This window comes from Brachypodium distachyon, chromosome 3, assembly GCF_000005505.3.
Source record: "Brachypodium distachyon strain Bd21 chromosome 3, Brachypodium_distachyon_v3.0, whole genome shotgun sequence".
NCBI classification, from domain to species: domain Eukaryota; kingdom Viridiplantae; phylum Streptophyta; class Magnoliopsida; order Poales; family Poaceae; genus Brachypodium; species Brachypodium distachyon.
Genome location: NC_016133.3, coordinates 39,942,666 through 39,959,722, shown reverse-complemented (window position 1 = coordinate 39,959,722; position 17,057 = coordinate 39,942,666). Strand labels below are relative to the sequence as shown.

At 51.6% G+C, this 17,057-nt stretch overlaps 2 protein-coding genes across 2 annotated transcripts; both read left to right on the top strand.

Moving 5' to 3' along the window:
- Positions 1-8,591: 8,591 nt before the first annotated feature.
- On the top strand, positions 8,592-9,588 carry LOC100824617 (germin-like protein 8-14). Its single transcript, XM_010236895.3, has one exon. It carries the CDS (start codon positions 8,668-8,670, stop codon positions 9,310-9,312), a length of 645 nt encoding a protein of 214 aa, XP_010235197.1. The 5' UTR covers positions 8,592-8,667; the 3' UTR covers positions 9,313-9,588.
- Positions 9,589-11,311: 1,723 nt separating this feature from the next.
- On the top strand, positions 11,312-12,305 carry LOC100824312 (germin-like protein 8-14). The gene has a single exon (XM_003574544.4). It carries the CDS (start codon positions 11,392-11,394, stop codon positions 12,034-12,036), a length of 645 nt encoding a protein of 214 aa, XP_003574592.1. The 5' UTR covers positions 11,312-11,391; the 3' UTR covers positions 12,037-12,305.
- The last annotated feature ends 4,752 nt before the right edge of the window (positions 12,306-17,057 follow it).

Sequence of the window (17,057 nt, the reverse complement as noted above, 5' to 3'; positions counted from 1 at the left end):
AGGTCCTCGCCGGAGATCCCCTTCACCCACACCTGGAGGGATTCCATATCCACACCTTCGCGATGGAGGCGTGTCCTCTCCCCGGCACCCGTGTACATCCACGCGGGCCGGGAACGCAACTGGAGCGGCGCGACGCGCCGGGTGATGAAGGTGCGGGCCACGTCAACATCGGTGAGCCCTGCCAGCCGCAAAGCCTTGATCTTCTCCACGATGGGGAGGAGATCGGCGTCGCGGTGGTATCGATCCTACCAGCCGGTGTGCGGTTGCGGCAGTTCGGTGGGCGAGAGGATGAACTCCACGGGGTTTTCTACCCGGACCCAGCACCAATCACCCCGCCACTCCTTCTCGATCTTCTTCTCCGACCGGACGATGAACTCGGACTTCCTTCGGTCGCGGGCTCGGAACACCACCCCTGACGACATCGCGTTCGCGTTGTTGATTCGGGGGTAGAAGTAATGCCGGAATAGTGCCACCGACGGCATCACCCCGACGAACGCTTCGCAGAGGAATTGAAAAGTGGCGAGGAGGAAGAGCGATGTGGGGTGGAGCTGCGCCACCTGCAGCTGGTACGACTCCATCAGTGCGTGGAGGAACAGCGAGAATGGCGGCACCATCCCGGTGAGGAGGAAGCGCCCGAACACCCGGAAGTCGTTTTCCTGGTGGTCGGCGCCCGCTGGGAGGATCAGGGTCTCCCCGTGCTAGTTGAACTTGGAGGCAACGGCGTGCCGGATCTTGGTCGGGCCGGTAGAAGGCGAGCGAGGCCCGCATCGCCCACTTCTTTTGGTCCTTGTCGGCGGCAGCCTTGGCGGCCGCCTCGCTTTTGCTGGCCGCCGCTTTCTTTGGGGCTTTCCCCTCCTTTCCCTTCCTGGTGGTGGGGGCGCCATGGGGAGCGGGGGCAGAGGCTAGCAGAGCTTTTGGGCGTAAGAGGCGAAGAAGATGGAAGACGAAGGCTGGGGAGCAAAGTGTTTACCCCTTGGAGCAGCAATAAAAACTTTATAGCACCCGGCTGTTCGGTAACGGTCGGTTCCGCACCCTACGGGTGCGCTGGGATAATTGCTAATCAAGGGGATGATGCGAAGAGTGGCCTTGACTTCCCCGTTTAAGGGGGAAGTTACCGCGGAAATCACGCACCCACTACTCCGTCCGTAACGGCGGGGTACTTGGGATGGCGAAGAGACGCGGGCCCGAGGCGAGTCGGGGCCCACGCGTCGGTTGGGGCGTAGCTCGGCAACCGACCAGGGAAGGATTCGCCCTGGAACGGGTGTTGCCGGCCCATGCCCGGGGGCTACTGTCGCACCAGTAGCACCCGGGGTACCACCGTTGCACGACGCGTGGGGCCGCATCGCTGAGTTCCCGGGAGGGTCTCACCCCGGGCGGCGATTTGCAGGTTCCCCGGCAAGCTACCAGCCCGGAAGGGCTAGCGGGGCTTCGGGGAATATTCCCGCCTGGGCACCTCCCGGCAAGTCAGTTGCCGGGAGGAGGGGTTCTCGGGCGCAGGTTCCCGCCGTGAGGGAGGGGCCGAGCGAGCAGAGCAGCGACGCCGCGTGGGCACGTGCCAGGCGCCCAGTGCGCAGTTTCGCTAGGGCAAGGAGTGAGGTGCACGGTGCATTTAATGAGCCGACAGAGGAGCGTTATCCGTCTAGTCGGACGAACAATGGCTGTCCAATTCTATTTCTTAGGCCCTAAAGCCCTAGCCGCGGGGTTGGTGCTCATGCATGCATGCCAGCGCACCGAGGAGGAGCTGCCTGAGCTCCTTGCTCGCCACTTGTAAACCATGCACCGTGGCACTTATGGCATCCCCTTGGCTATAAAAGAAGGACCCCCGCCAATTGTCAAAGGGTTCAGGTTCAGTTCGGTTGGCTTTTTTCACAAGGGTTTAGCTCGTTCGTTGGTTCGTTTCCAGAGCCAACTCGAAGTATAACACTGGCAGTAGCCTAAAGTAGAAAGGAACACTTAGCCAGAAAGAGACCGCTCGGAGGCTTCCCCCGGCAACCCTATAAACAGCTGATTTCTTGATAATACAAGCTCAGACAAGCAGGACGTAGGGTTTTACACCGCAAGGTGGCCCGAAACTGGGTAAAAAGTGTGTGCATGTGCCCTTGTTAGTGTTCTTGGTGCATTCTGCGCTTCGCATTGGCCCCGCCGGCGATCGCTGGAGTGATCCCCGTAGCCCACTGCCGAACCTAAAAAGGGGGTGTCCGCGTACCCCCGGTGTCGGAGCCCCGTGCGACGACACCCGGGGGCTACTGTCGCACCAGTGGCACCCGGGGTACCACCGCTGCACGACGCGTGGGTCGCATCGCTGAGTTCCCGGGAGGATCTCACCCCGGGCGGCAACGTGTAGGCTGCCCGGCAAGCTACCAGCCCGAAAAGGCTAGCGGGGCTTCGGGGAATAATCCTGCCTGGGCACCTCCCGGGAAGGCACTTGCCGGGAGGAGGTGTTCCCGGGCGCAGGTTCCCGCCGTGAGGGCGGGGCCGAGCGAGCAGAGCAGCGGCGCCACGTGGGCGTGCGACAGGCACCCAGTGTGCAGTTTTGCCAGGGCAAGGAGTGAAGCGCACGACGCATTTAATGAGCCGACAGGAGGGGCATTATCTGTCTAGTCGGACGAACAGTGGCTGTCTAGTCCTATTTTTTAGGCCTTAGACCCCTAACCGCGGGGTTGGCGCTCGTGTATGCATGCCAGCGCACGGAGGAGGAGCTGCCCAAGCTCCTTGCTCGCCACTTGTAAACCATGCACCGTGGCACCTGTGGTATCCTCTTGGCTATAAAAGGAGGACCCCTGTCAACGGTCAAAGGGTTCGGGTTGTTGGTTTTTTGGTTCGCTTCGCTCGTTGGTTCGTTTGTTGAGCCAACTCATAGTACAACACTGGCAGTAGCCCGAAGTAGGAAAAAACACTTAGCCAAAAGAGACCATCTGGGGGCTTCCCCCGGCAAACCTGTAAACAGCCGATTTCACAGTAATACAATCTCCGACAAGCAGGACGTAGGATTTTACACCGAAGGTGGCCCGAACCTGGGTAAAAAGTTTGTGCCTGTGTTCTTGGTGCATTCTTACGCTTTGCATTGGTCCCGCCGGCGATCGCCGGAGCGATCCCCGTAGCCCACTGCCGAACCTAAAAAGGGGGTGCCCGCGCTTCCCCGGTGTCGGAGCCCCGTGCGACAACACGTGTACATCATAAATAGTTCATGCAACCAACTTAACGATACTTATGTTTTTCAATCAAACTACTAAACTGTTTCAAACCACCATAATTCAGTAATAGCAAATAAAATACGACGAAAATTTTATGGTTCGATTCTCACTTCCTCCCCTTCTTCCTCTCCCTCCTCACCTTCTTCTTGGAAGGCTCGGCGTCCGCATCCACCTCCTGAGCTTCGAGCTTTCTTAAGAACACGCCGAACGCCTTGTGTTTTGCCACAATGTGAGGCGCCTTCTTAGACACACGCCCAGTGTCTTCGGCATGCTTCACCATGCTTTTGAAGTCGTTTGCGAGGCTCCTCTTGTGACAAAACGGGCACACCCATTTCTCACCGTAACAGTATTCGTACGCACCATACTCCAGTGCATTGAGGACGTGACGGCTTTTCGCTTGAATCGATTCCTCCTCACTGCCGACATCCGAATCCTTTTCCTGCATAACATCAACAAGCATATGTTACTACCGAAGATCGGCGTTACACAAGAATATGTAATTCACGACGGATCATCAAGAATATCCAAATCACCGTTTGTACGACGAAGATAATGATTCTGACATAAATTCAGCCATAATTTACATCACCTACAAATTGGCGCAGACCATGCATAGTAAACTCAACTTAACATGAAACTTAACATCAATAGTGTATCCGACTAACCCTAACTCGCATAGACTTAGCATACCGGTGACAAACTAGATTGCATCGACAAAGCCTAGAATAACATTGCATCGAGCACATGGACTAACTAGTTTGATCTTACCTCTGGTTCCAAGTCACTGAGGACTTCATCAAACTCCGTGTAGTCGGCCGAGTCGTCGGAGAAGTCCCAGTCGTGCAGCAGATTAATGGGGTCGACGACGCTAACAACGTCCTCCTCCTGTTGGCGGGTATTGGACCCCGCGGCGATCTCAGACGGCGAAGACGTCACCGAACCTGTCGGCGCTTTACCCAACGCGGTCACGCCTTCCTTCTCCTCCGCTGCATCTGCCACGATCACGGCCTCCTCCTCCTCCTCCACTGGATCTGTCACGACGGCAGCTTCCTTGACAACAGCCACGGCGTCGTCTGCTCCGTGCGTTCGCTTCATCGCCGGAGGTGGTTGTGCGTCCGGGGCGTTTTTTTTTCTTCTTCGCTAGATTAGAGGGAGTCGTGGGGCAAGTCGATGCGGACAACGCGGGTTTTATTCCATAACGGGTGTGTTCGGGACATTATTTCTTTCTCTGGATTAGAGGGAATTGTAGGGCAAGTCTATGCCGACAACGCGGGTATTATTCCATAACGGGCTTACGCCGTCCGAGTACGCCGAGTATGTATACACGTCGACGCGAACTAATACAGCCCCGTACAACCCCTTGCGGCCTGTATGGGCTTTCTAGAGCCATACGCTGGGTTCTACGCGGCGATATTTACAAAATTGCCACGGCGGGCGAAGGGTACGCGTCAATCCCAGCCGTCTTTGTGTTTTCGCCTGACCGAGGGGTCTTATAGAATGAGAAGTGGTTGGACGATTATGGGCGGCTTCACTAGCTTGTCTGATCCTTTGGAAAACAAAGATTAATTTGCTTTGCTGCCACGTCGATATATACCTGATCAGCAACTAACAAGGATTTACTCTCACTAACTGGCCTAGTGCTCGTAACAACCGAGCAAGCAGGTTTATAGGATGCACACACATTTCCCCCTCTAAACTTTCTTTTCATTTTGTCACGAAGTATTTGCAGGACATAATATCTTCCCTTTTGATGTTTTGGCTTCGCAAAACAAAGCGTCAATTTGCTGCAGTACTGCTGTCTTTCTCGAAAAAAGTAGGTGCTGCTGTCTTGGACAGCCAACTAAGATTAGGTACCAGATACCGGCCAAGCATTCTCTGCACGAGCAGATAGGTAGATAGATCGATCCAGCTCGAGTTGTGCAGACCTGATCGATCCTGACAAAACATCATCAATGGAAAACCAAGTTAGTGCGAACTAATGTTCCACATTACAAAACCGAACACTATGAGCTCCGTTTGGCATTGTTACTTATGGATACGGCAGTTTGGTGAAGCAGTTCTTTAAGGCGTATCATATTTTGTCTACTAGATTTCGTATAAATTTTCATAACTGGTAAGTGTTGCAGCTCAGCACAACAAGAAGGTGAACGGTCATTGGTATCTCTAGCTTTTGTCCAGATGAACGCCCTTACAGTGTGTGTGCGAGCGCGCTGCTACAAATTTCCTAGTCCGTGAGTTGAAATCATAAATTAGACAGAGAACTTGATCTACTAGCTCCACGGCTAATGAGATGCGTATCTTGCTGATAATCGTACGATCAGTTGAAATGTGGAATTAATGGTGTTCATGAAAATACATACTAGCTAGTATTTCCATTTGCAAGAACTCTAATGCTACTTGCCACCCATTTTATGAAAGTACACACACTATTTCCAGTTGTAAGAGCCGAAAGTTGTTTTGAGCCCCAGCCGTTCCATTCAGTCGAAGATCTTTGTGGATTAGAGGAAAGATATTGAACAGCCAGCACCAGCTCACCAGGATAGACGCCCTTTGTTTTGGAAACATATGCACCCATCAGGTGCAAAGTGAGGATATTTTTTCTCAAAAAAACAATGAGGGTATTTAATTCTGTAGCATGGAGATATAACAAAGGACTACCCGTAGTATATAAAGAAAAATATATTCTTGGTCACTCAATTGGCAGCAAAATCTAAAAATGGTCCATCAACTTGAAATCGTATACATTTGGTCCCACAATTGACAAAACTGGATACTTTTGGTCCCTCTTGCGGATTTGAGCTGTTTTGACTCCACCTAGTGCGGTTTCCTCTCAAATTTTCCAAGTCGGATGCCTCGATGTGGCGTCAGGTTCCTCCCAAAAATGGTCATTGAACTCGAAATTGTATACATTCGATGCTTATTATGCATCGTGAGAAAATTCTTAGGAAAAAAACATGTCACGTGGAGTCAAAATCAGTCCAAAGATGGGAGGAGATCTGGCCTGTCCCAGATTCGTTTTCCTGAAATAACTTTTTTTTTCCTGAATGAACTGCTCCACGATCCCTTGATGAGCCATTTCGTGGTACTCGTATTGTACCTGTGAGAGTTAGACTCGCTAGGTTGAATTCACTCTGCACGGATCAACCATCCACGATGAAGCCATTTCGTGGTACTTCGTATTGTACCCGCGCGAGTGAGACTCTATATTTACCCTTCTTGAACGAAGAAAAATATATTTTCCCACTATTAACAAAGTCTAGAAGCATGTACGACGTAGCTAGATCTTCGATCGGCAGCGGTTAAATTTTCACATGCGTGGCTACCCAAAACGCTACTGATATTTTGCTTTTGGTGCACTTGCAAAGCAACAAAGACTGGTGCAGTGTTTATCTCCAGAAACTTGCATGTCATGTGAAAGATGAGCAACAAAAGACATCGAGTTACATGGACCATGCATTGGCGCCATAGGAAAACACAAAATTAGCTTGGTTGCCCGTGTGCATTTGCAACCTGGCATGCATCAGCTAGACAGCTACCACCAAATGTTACCGTTGTGAAGATCTAGTGGCTGCATCTGCATCTTCGATGGATATAAAGATACACAATGAGGTCGATCGGCCTATCCATGCACGCGTCGTCGTAAAAAGGGCTCATCGTGTCCTGGGTGCCTTCCCTAATAATGCAGCAATTCGAGAGCTTTCCTCCATCAAAGACGTAAGTACGTCGTCCCGGCCATTTCGTGGACCATGCCCAGCTAAACGCTCGTCCACTGGCTCCACGAGACGTATACCTCCGCCGAAAATCCTGACAGCTGTGTTACATGTACCGGTGCACGTGAACTCAGGCGCATGGCTCGTCAAATTCTTTCGCAAAGGTGTCAAGTTAGTCTCAAATCTTTCAAAATGCACTTTTATGTCACAATAGTATTTTAAGTGGTTCACCGTAGATCCCTCTAGTGTATGCGCCACTCTAACCGTATGACGTTGCCATTTGACTAATGCCACCTAGGAATGGTCATATCAGGTAAGGATGTGGACTAAAATCTTACAGAATACCTTTCGTGGCTAAGGTTCTTCCATTTTGTGGTCCCCGGTTGTTCTCTCCCCTTAATTCTCTCCTCTCCAGACGAGGAGGCGAGGGTTTAGGCGGTGGCTGGATGGGCTACACAGCGGGACGGAGCAGCAGCTCTCGCCGAGGTCAAGGCAGACCGACAAAGCGCATGGGCCAAAGCAGAGGTTCGTCCAGGCAGAGGGGGCGGTGTCGCTGGCCAGAGCAGCAGCTCATCGAGTTAAAAACGGTGGCGACGCTGTGCAGGACGGGGCGGGCCTGCAGCGCGGGCCGGTGGCGCGGCAGCGCAAAGCTCCCATGGGGAGACCACTCTCCGGGCGGGCGGCACAGTGCGGGGAAAGAAGAGAAGAACGATGAGAGAGGCTGCGAAATGGAAGAGCCTTAGCTTGGGGGGGGGGGGGGGGGGAGGGTTCTATAAGGCAAATTCTCCTGTACCTGTTACTCCAGCAGGATTAAACAGAATATTACACATGGGCATTTTTGTCTTTTCACATTTTCGCATGGATAAAAATAAATTTAGAATTATTTCCTTCGTCTCTCTCGTAGTCCCGATGCGCGTGGCCGCTGCCGTCCTTGCCGCGCGCGGCTGCCGCCATCCTTGCCCGGCGAGCCGCCGCCTTCCCCGCGCGCGGCCGCCGCCGTCGCCTTCACGGCTCCTCGTTCTGCAGCCCGCGCCTTCGACGCCGCGCGCGATGCCTTCCCAGCCTACGGCCGCCTCTCCTCCTGACAGATGCCGCCGCCGTCCTCGACCAGTCCTCGCCCAGCATGCGCCGCAGCCTCCGCCCTCCACTCCCTTACCCGGGTATGACGTCGGCGCAGTGGGAGCCTCCGGTGTCGGTCGGGGTGTGTTTTGGGGATTTTTTTCCTTGACGAAATTACGTCTTTGCCCTTAACTCTAATTACTCCATCTTACTACTCCACACTTCACAATTGGAGTATTAGGGAGTAGTAACAAATCTGAGCCCTTAGATCTAAAAAATGGACGGTCTAAATTATTTTTAGGATACCGTAGAAGAACTCTTCTATAAGATTTCAATCCATGTCCTTACCTGACGTGTGGGCCCAATCCTTGGTGGCACTAACCCAATGGCCATGTCATACTGTTAAAGGGGCACATACACTAGAGGGGACCTATGACGAACCATTTAAAATACTATTAGGACCCAAACATTCATGTTGAAATTTTTTGGATTAACTTGGCACCATTGCGAAAAAATTAGGACTTCTGATGCATTTTAGTCCGCCAAAATTCACTCACATTGTTCTCTACTCTAGCTACGTACGTCCTGCACCCCTCGGCCCTCTCCTCCTATATAAACACCCCAATGGCACTGCACACCTACCCTCGAGCAGCAGCAAGCACCTTTTAAGCACCCAACTGCCTGCAGCCCAAGCAACTGTCGCCATGGCCAGGACAATGTTGCTCCCGGTGCTCCTCTCCTTCCTCATCCTGCCCTTCTCAGCCCTGGCCCTGACCCAGGACTTCTGCGTGGCGGACCTGTCCTGCAGCGACACCCCGGCAGGCTACCCTTGCAAGGCGGCCGGCAGCGTCAGCTCAGGCGACTTCTACTACCACGGCCTCGCCGCGGCCGGCAACACAACGAACTTAATCAAGGCGGCCGTGACTCCGGCTTTCGTGGGCCAGTTCCCGGGCGTGAACGGGCTGGGCATCTCCGGGGCCCGGCTCGACATCGCCGTGGGCGGCGTCGTGCCGCTGCACACCCACCCGGCCGCCTCCGAGCTGCTCTTCGTCGTGGAAGGCACCGTGCTGGCGGGCTTCATCACGTCCTCCTCCAACACCGTCTACACCAAGACGCTCTACAAGGGCGACATCATGGTGTTCCCCCAGGGCCTGCTCCACTACCAGTACAACGGGGGCGCCTCAGCGGCCGTGGCCCTCGTCGCCTTCAGCGGGCCTAACCCGGGTCTGCAGATCACCGACTACGCGCTCTTCGCCAACAACCTGCCGTCGGCCGTCGTGGAGACGGTCACCTTCTTGGACGACGCGCAGGTCAAGAAGCTCAAGGCCGTGCTCGGCGGCAGCGGCTAATTCTGCTGCTGTTGGGTCGATCTATCTCCGCTCGCATACAATCCGTGTCACCGGTCGTGTGTCAGATTAATTTGCTTGCGCGCCTTTCGTGTGGACGACGTACATACGTCCGTGATCTTTTTCTTTTTCTTGTCAAGATGTGTTTTGTTCATGTTGAATTTCATTTGAAACTGTCAATAATTCCTTAGTAGGTGTCATTGTAATTTGTTTTTTTTTCGAGAAGGGGATGATTTCCGCGGCCTCTGCATCGAATCGATGCACATATACGTTTCTAAATATAAGAAGTCATAACTTTGTCATAACTCAAAGTTCGTTTGATCAAAGTTCATATAAAAATGTATCAGCATCTAGAATATCAAATAAGTATGCTATGAAAATATATATCATAATGGATTTAATAAGACTAAATTAAAGTCGACTTAATAGAACTAATGTAGAGTCAACTACCTACTGATTTACCTCGTGAGGCCCCTTTTCAAATTGCTCCATGTCAGTGATATTTTAATGAAATCCGAACAAAACTTCAATAAAAGAAGAACGAAACTGTGACTTTTTTTAAAACCTGAATGAAATAAAACTAAACACTAAAGGAAATTATATTTTACGAAATCTTGATGAAAACAAAATGAAATTTTTAAAGATACAAGATCGAAACCCCGATGAGGTGGACAGAACTTAGTTGATTTGATATTGGTGCGAGAAATGACATGGAACAATTCGAGAAGGGGGCTCAGTTGGGAAGAGATGAGCCTGGGCTGTCCCAGATTCCTTTTCCTGAGTCAGTTTTTTTTTCCTGAATGAAGTACATGCTCCACGGATCCACCTTGACGAGCCATTTCGAGGTACTCGTATTGTACCTTGTGACAGTTAGACTCTGGGTTGAATCAACTGCGCTACGGATCAACCATGCATGATGGATCCATTTCGTCGTACTGTACTTCTTATTGTACCTGAGAGAGTGAGACTCTAGATTTACCCTTTTGAACGAAGCAGAATATATTTTTCCACCATTAAGAAAGTCGCAGCGCGCGGTTAAATTTCCACATGCGTGGCTACCCAAAATGCCGCTACTGGAGGACCCTTCTTTGCCGTTCGCGCGCCGTCAGTCCGTGCGGCGAGCCCATGTGCAGGAACGCTTTGCCGTGGGCTTCTCTTAATCTTTACCGTAGGCTTCGTTTTGCCGTGGGCCTTCCACACTCTAGGCTGTTCTTTGCCGTGGGCCTGGCGCAACCTTTGACGTAGGTTCTGTCTTTGCCGAAGGCTTTTCCGGCGACCACGGTCTATTGGACTTTTGGCCGTAAGCCCGATAGAAAGCCTCCGGCAAAAGGCTATGCCTAAGCAACGTAGGCTTTTCCGTTAATTAGTGCGCTACTGATATTTTGCTTTTGCATTTGCAAAGCAACAAAGACTGGTGCAGTGTTTGCCTCCAGAACTTGCATGTATGTGAAAGATGAGCAGCAAAAGACACCGACTTACATGGGACCAGGCATTGGCGCCATAGGAAAACACAAATTATAGCTTGGTTGCCCGTGTGCATTTGCAACCTGGCATGCATCAGCTAGACAGCTACACCACCAAATGTTACCGTTGTTGTGAAGATCTAGTGCCTGCACATCTGCATGTTCGATACAAAGACACAGTGAGTTCGGCCTATCCATTAATCCATGCATGTCGTGGTAAAATAAGCTCATCGATCGTGTCCTTGGTGCCCTTCCCTAATAATGCAGCAATTCGAGAGCTTTCCTCCATCAAAGACGTAAACGCTTGTCCACTGGCTCCTCGAGATCGTACCTCCTGGACCATGCCCAGCTAAACGCTTGTCCACTGGCTCCTCGAGATCGTACCTCCGCCGAAAATCCTGACAGTAGTGTGCAATGCACCGATGCACGTGAACACAGGCGCACGCCTCGCCAAAATTCTCTCACGTTACATTGTTCTCTACTCTACCTACGTACTACGTCCTGCGCCCCTCGGCTCTCTCCTCCTATATAAACACCCCAACGGCACTGCACACCTACCCTCGAGCAGCAGCAATCCTTGAAGCACACAGCAGCCAGCAGTCCAATTAAGCAAGTAGCCATGGCCAGAACAATGTTGCTCCCGGTGCTCCTCTCCTTCCTCATCCTGCCCTTCTCCGCCCTGGCCCTGACCCAGGACTTCTGCGTGGCGGACCTGTCCTGCAGCGACACCCCGGCAGGCTACCCGTGCAAGGCGGCCGGCAGCGTCAGCTCGGGCGACTTCTACTACCACGGCCTCGCCGCTGCCGGCAACACCACGAACCTCATCAAGGCGGCCGTGACCCCGGCCTTCGTGGGCCAGTTCCCGGGCGTGAACGGGCTGGGCATCTCCGGGGCCCGGCTCGACATCGCCGTGGGCGGCGTCGTGCCGCTGCACACCCACCCGGCCGCCTCCGAGCTGCTCTTCGTCGTCGAGGGCACCATTCTGGCTGGCTTCATCACGTCCTCCTCCAACACCGTCTACACCAAGACGCTCTACAAGGGCGACGCCATGGTGTTCCCCCAGGGCCTGCTCCACTACCAGTACAACGGGGGCGCCTCGACCGCCGTGGCATTCGTCGCCTTCAGCGGGCCTAACCCGGGCCTGCAGATCACCGACTACGCGCTCTTCGCCAACAACCTGCCGTCGGCCGTCGTGGAGAAGGTGACATTCTTGGACGACGCGCAGGTGAAGAAGCTCAAGGCCGTGCTCGGCGGCAGCGGCTGATCAATTCAGCTGTTGTTGGGTCGATCTATCTCCGCGCTTGCATGCAATTCCGTGTCCCCCGGCCGCGTGTCAGATTAATTTGCTTGTGCGCGTGCGTGCGTCTTTCCTGTGTGGACGGCGCGCGTGCGTGCGTCTGTGTAGTCTCTTTTCTTCTTCTCAAGATGTGTTTTGTTCGTGTTGAGTTTCATTTGAAATTGTTCAATAATTCCCTTAGGTGTCATTGTAATTGTTGTGACGAGGTAAAAAAATCCGCTCGTTCGGTTTAACTTGCTTTGCTCAAGTTACAGACACTGCTCATTTTGGTTGTGTTTGGTTGCCGATCTGGGAGGGTCCGCGTGGTTCGGCCAATTTCAGCGAGCTGGACGGTTCACATTTTCAAATTAAAAATCGATCCATGAAGCACTCTGCTCAGACCCGCTCGATCCAAACACACACAAAATTGAACGGCTCCAACCCATCCGGCAACCAAACACATCCTTGGTTGGTGGTGGAGGCTCCATTCGGCTATGGTGGATTAACATGGCTTTTTAGATATATCTTTTTCCGAGAACAAATTCAGATACATATTCATTTTTCCGATAAAGGGAGTTTTATGAAGCTTGGAAAATCAAAACGATACACCCAAAAAAAATTCTCACCCGACCTCTACTGTACATTGAAAGATGTACAGAGCCTGAAAAACCAACCCGAAAAACAAAGAATGACTGTCATAGTTTTACAGAAGGACAACTAATTAACTAAGGTGCTTAGAACCGAGATTACACCGTTACCATCGGGGGAAAGCACCTCCTTACTGCCTGCTACAGCTGCAAACATGCTGCCAACTCCAATAGACACGCTGAAGCAACAACCTTTTATTCCGGTTTATTTGATATTTTCTACCCCGCTTACTGAATCAATAAAGCTAAATGTTTCAAAAAAACAAGACTATCAGAAAGTACTAAAATTTATAAACGTTAATAGTTTTCCATGGACAAACCAGTGTAGGGTTGACAAATTTTTTGAATAGATATTAATGTGGTTGACAAAATTCCTTTAGAACCCAATTTTTTACTACCAACCAAATAAAAACCGAAATATCAATTGTTGCTATGGGTAAGACAAATTTGGAAGAACTTTTTTTATTGATAAATTGGAAGAATTTTTTTTACCGTCCAATTTGGAAGAACTAAACACAACCAAAATGCAGAGCCACCTCATACAGAGGACTTTTTTTTTTTGAGAATCTCATACAGAGGACTAGACACTAGAGGATGGCAACCGCCCGAGCACACTGGACTGCACGATAGACGGGATAACTGGAGGCCCAGTATACAAAGTTATTCTCTGCCTTTTCAGCCAGATACGAGTGGTCCGGCCCAGATATGCTCAGCCCACGTGAAACTCAGGATTTGCTGGCCACGAATTGAAGGGAACTGTGAGAAAAACGAACTGAAGCAAACCCCCTAAAAAAAGGAAAGGGAGTGGCTAGGTATATGTCATAAGTCGACCGAGAAACTTCGATGTGTGTGCACGTGTGTGTTTGTGTTGGTGTGTGTGTCCGCTGTGTGTTCAGTCTCTCTGTTGTGCGTGTGCGTGCGCGCGTAGGTGCGCGTGTCTCTGTGCGTGTGTCTACCAACATGAAATTTTGAGTATATTTATAAAAATTGCACTTGAATTTTTTTAAAAATTGCTGGTGAAAGTTTTACAATTGTACTGAAATTTTTGTGTGCAACTTCAAAATTTGCATGGATATTTATATGCATTTTCCTTAGGCTGAAACTATAACAAAGATCAAATTTTAAAAAATTGCAAGTGAAATTTATGTACAATTTTAAAAATTACCGGTAAAATTTTATGCGTGGTTTTAAAAATTACAGGTGAAAGTTTATGCACGATTTTAAAAAATTGCAGGTGAAAGTTTATGCACGTTTCTAAAAAATTGCAGGTGAAATTTTTGTGCGATCCAAAAATTATAGGTGAAAATTTATGCGCGATTCTAAAAATTGTGGATAAAAATAAGCTAGCATTGCTATTTTACGCTTAGTGCAGAATAGAAGCCGTAATGAAAACAAAGGAAGTGAAGGGAAACAAAAAAAGAGCAAAAGAGAAATCAAGAGATAAAAAAGCAAATAAATAAGAAAACAGAAATAATAAAGGAGTCGAAAATAAAAAAGAAAAAGAAAGGTCAATGGGCTTCAAACACACGACCTAGGCAGAAAGACAGCCTATACTAACCACTGAACCAACCAGGTGCTCTTGTTCATTGTCGGTCATTCCTCTGTTTAGCTCGTAGCTGTCTGTACACAGTACCAACACGAATCACGACGCTGATCCGACGAACCACGCTGTCGACCGAGAATTACAAATTCTCACGCGACTGTTTCCTAGCAATTCCGAAAAGGAAAACTGAAGCAAAGAATCAGTGTATGCTCCTCTGCTCCGCGTCTCTCCTCGACCTGAAAAAAAGGATTATCTGGCTGGCCACGAGTTAAAGGGAACTGTTTTAACAAAGACGAATCACTGAAAAATCGAACTGAAGGCAACAAAACGGCTCTAAGATGTCCTCTGAATTGGGCCACCAAACTGAAAAACTGATGATACATAAAGAAATCGGTAGTATGAATTGAGATCACAGAATATTAGAGGGAGATCCACGGAATACACAATCAATGAATTCCAGAAGTACAAATAATTCTCGCAACAAAAATTTACACTCAACTGTGTCAACTCTCAACAACGAAGAACATGCATACATCAACTGGATCCACTCCGGCTACATAGTAACATAGATGATACATTTCAAGTTTTTCAAGAGTAGAAATGCAGATCACATCAATTGTTACATCCCGGCAGAATTAATCATCCTGTTCGGCGCTACTGACCCTAGCCTAGCAGGAAGCGCGGAAGCACCAAGAAGTCTCTTCATCTCGTCCTCGGCATCTTGATACGCCCTCTCCTTCTGGGACTTCTCCAGGTAGAATCGGCTGGGCATCCACACGCTGCGGCGGCACCGCATGTACCCGGCCACCACCTCCTGCAATCCGTGGACGTCTTGGGCACGAGGACGCCGTCGGTGCCGCCGACGGCCGGGATGTCGCCCTGCCTCAGCATCCACGACCTCCCGGGCACGTTCTGGTGCAGCGCGCAGCCGGGGGAGCCCCGCGGGAGCCCGCCGCACTCGCACCGCAGCACCGTGTGAGTCTCCCCGTCGACCTCCGACTCCACGGCTCCGGCGCGCGGATGTCCCGCCACTTCTGGAGCCGCGTCGCGATCGTCTTGTTGGTGGATCGCGGCGACGGCAGCGGCTCCTCCTCCTCCTCGAATTCGGCTTCGATCTCCTCCGTCTCCTTGGTCCGCTTGCGCTTGGACGGAGGCGGCGTCTGGATTTCGTCGTCCTTCTTCTTCTTCCTCTTCTTGTTGCTGCGGTCCGCCTGGATATCGTCGTCCTTGTTGTTCTTCTTCTTCTTGCTGCTGCGGTCCGCCTGGGTTTCGTCGTCTTTGTTCTTCCTCTTCTTGCTGCTGTGGTCCGCCTGGGTTTCGTCCCCGGTGACGGTGAGCTTCATCGCCGCCTGGAAGTCCATGGTGAGCAACGGCACGACAGGGCCGAACTCCGCGAGCATTAGCGCCTGGTATTCCTCGTCGGAGTAGGTCAGATCATGGACTTGATCGGCGTAGGGGAGCGGCGGCGGCGGCGGTGGGAAGAAAGCAGGGAAAGCGGCGGAAAGGGTCACGGCAGGCATCCCGCTGGCGGTTTGTCGGGCGATGACCCTGGGTAGAGTCATAGCGACACAACCCTATCCAAGTTGACGAAGGCAAAGCCGACATAGCTACCTATGCCGGCATCGTAAAGTTAAACTAACGATAAGCCGGCATCCTGAGCGTATGCCGGCATAATCTTCTTATCTTGTAAGTTTGCAGGATAAGGACGAGCCTCTCGACCTCGGCGGTGCCGAGACCCTTCAACGGTCTTATGCTGACCACGCGGTGCAAAGTGAAGCAGTGCCATCATCATCTCAGAAAAGCAGTCAGCGCCTGCGTACCGGTGACAGGTGACCACGGTAGAGAAGCACTGAAAGGGAATATATGACGGAAGCCGGCAGAGGATAGCTGTACCCGTTGCAGACTGGCAGGGAAAAGTAAAGTTGTCTTGTCCCCGGTGCTACTGCCTGGAGGGAACCAAGCCGCGTGCCCGGCGGGACCCAAGAAAAGTGACGTTAGACTCGGCATGCATGTGTGACATGTCTGGCCCATAAATAGCGCACTTCACCTCCCTCGAGAGGGCATCGAGCACTTGGACATTCTAGAGTTTCCCCTTCTTTTTCTTCCCCCTCAAGAATATAGCTCAAGGAGCTCCATTGTAGAGCTTGCCTATCTCGGCTAAAACAACAAAGCAGGAGTCGGAGTCTTACCTCGACTAGAGGGCTCCGAACCTGGGTAAATTTGTGTGTGCTTGTGTGTTTGGTGCGTGTTTCCCTTCGCGTCCTCCCTCCTCCGGATCCTCCTTCGTCCATCGGCCCCAAGTTAAGCCATCCTATGGCATCTGCCGTGACACCACCACGACAGTTGGCGCCCACCGTGGGGCCAGCAGCGGCGCTGGCTGGAGTTTTCATCCGGACGGGATGCTTCCTCGTCACCGGAGAACGCGTGGTCTCCGGTTTGGTCTAGAGATTCGGCTCTCTGGGCTTCATCAACAACAACGTGGGCTGCTTCAACGGCACACCGCTTCCCTGTGCAGGCCGCTTCATCAGTTTCGGCATGCACGAGGTCTATGTTGCTACTGACAGCCCTTACAGGTACCCAGAGCAGGTGGTGATGGCTGAAGATCCCCCCGCCATCTGCACGGCTCGCGGCCGGCATGTCGACTGCCCCGCTGACCGTGTAGAGGTTATGGTGACGGCTCATGGCGCTGATGCGGGAAGGGACGCTGCAGGAAGTGGAGTTGTCCCAACCAAGTCCGACAGAACGGCGAAGCTCCCTTTGGAGAAGCCGGAGAACATCGCCGCACAAGCCGGCACATCGGCTCTGCCGCCGAAGCCAAC

Coding starts and splice junctions, on each gene's coding strand:
- LOC100824617 (XM_010236895.3), top strand. CDS start 8,668: ATGGCCAGGACAATGTTGCTCCCGGTGCTCCTCTCCTTCCTCATCCTG.
- LOC100824312 (XM_003574544.4), top strand. CDS start 11,392: ATGGCCAGAACAATGTTGCTCCCGGTGCTCCTCTCCTTCCTCATCCTG.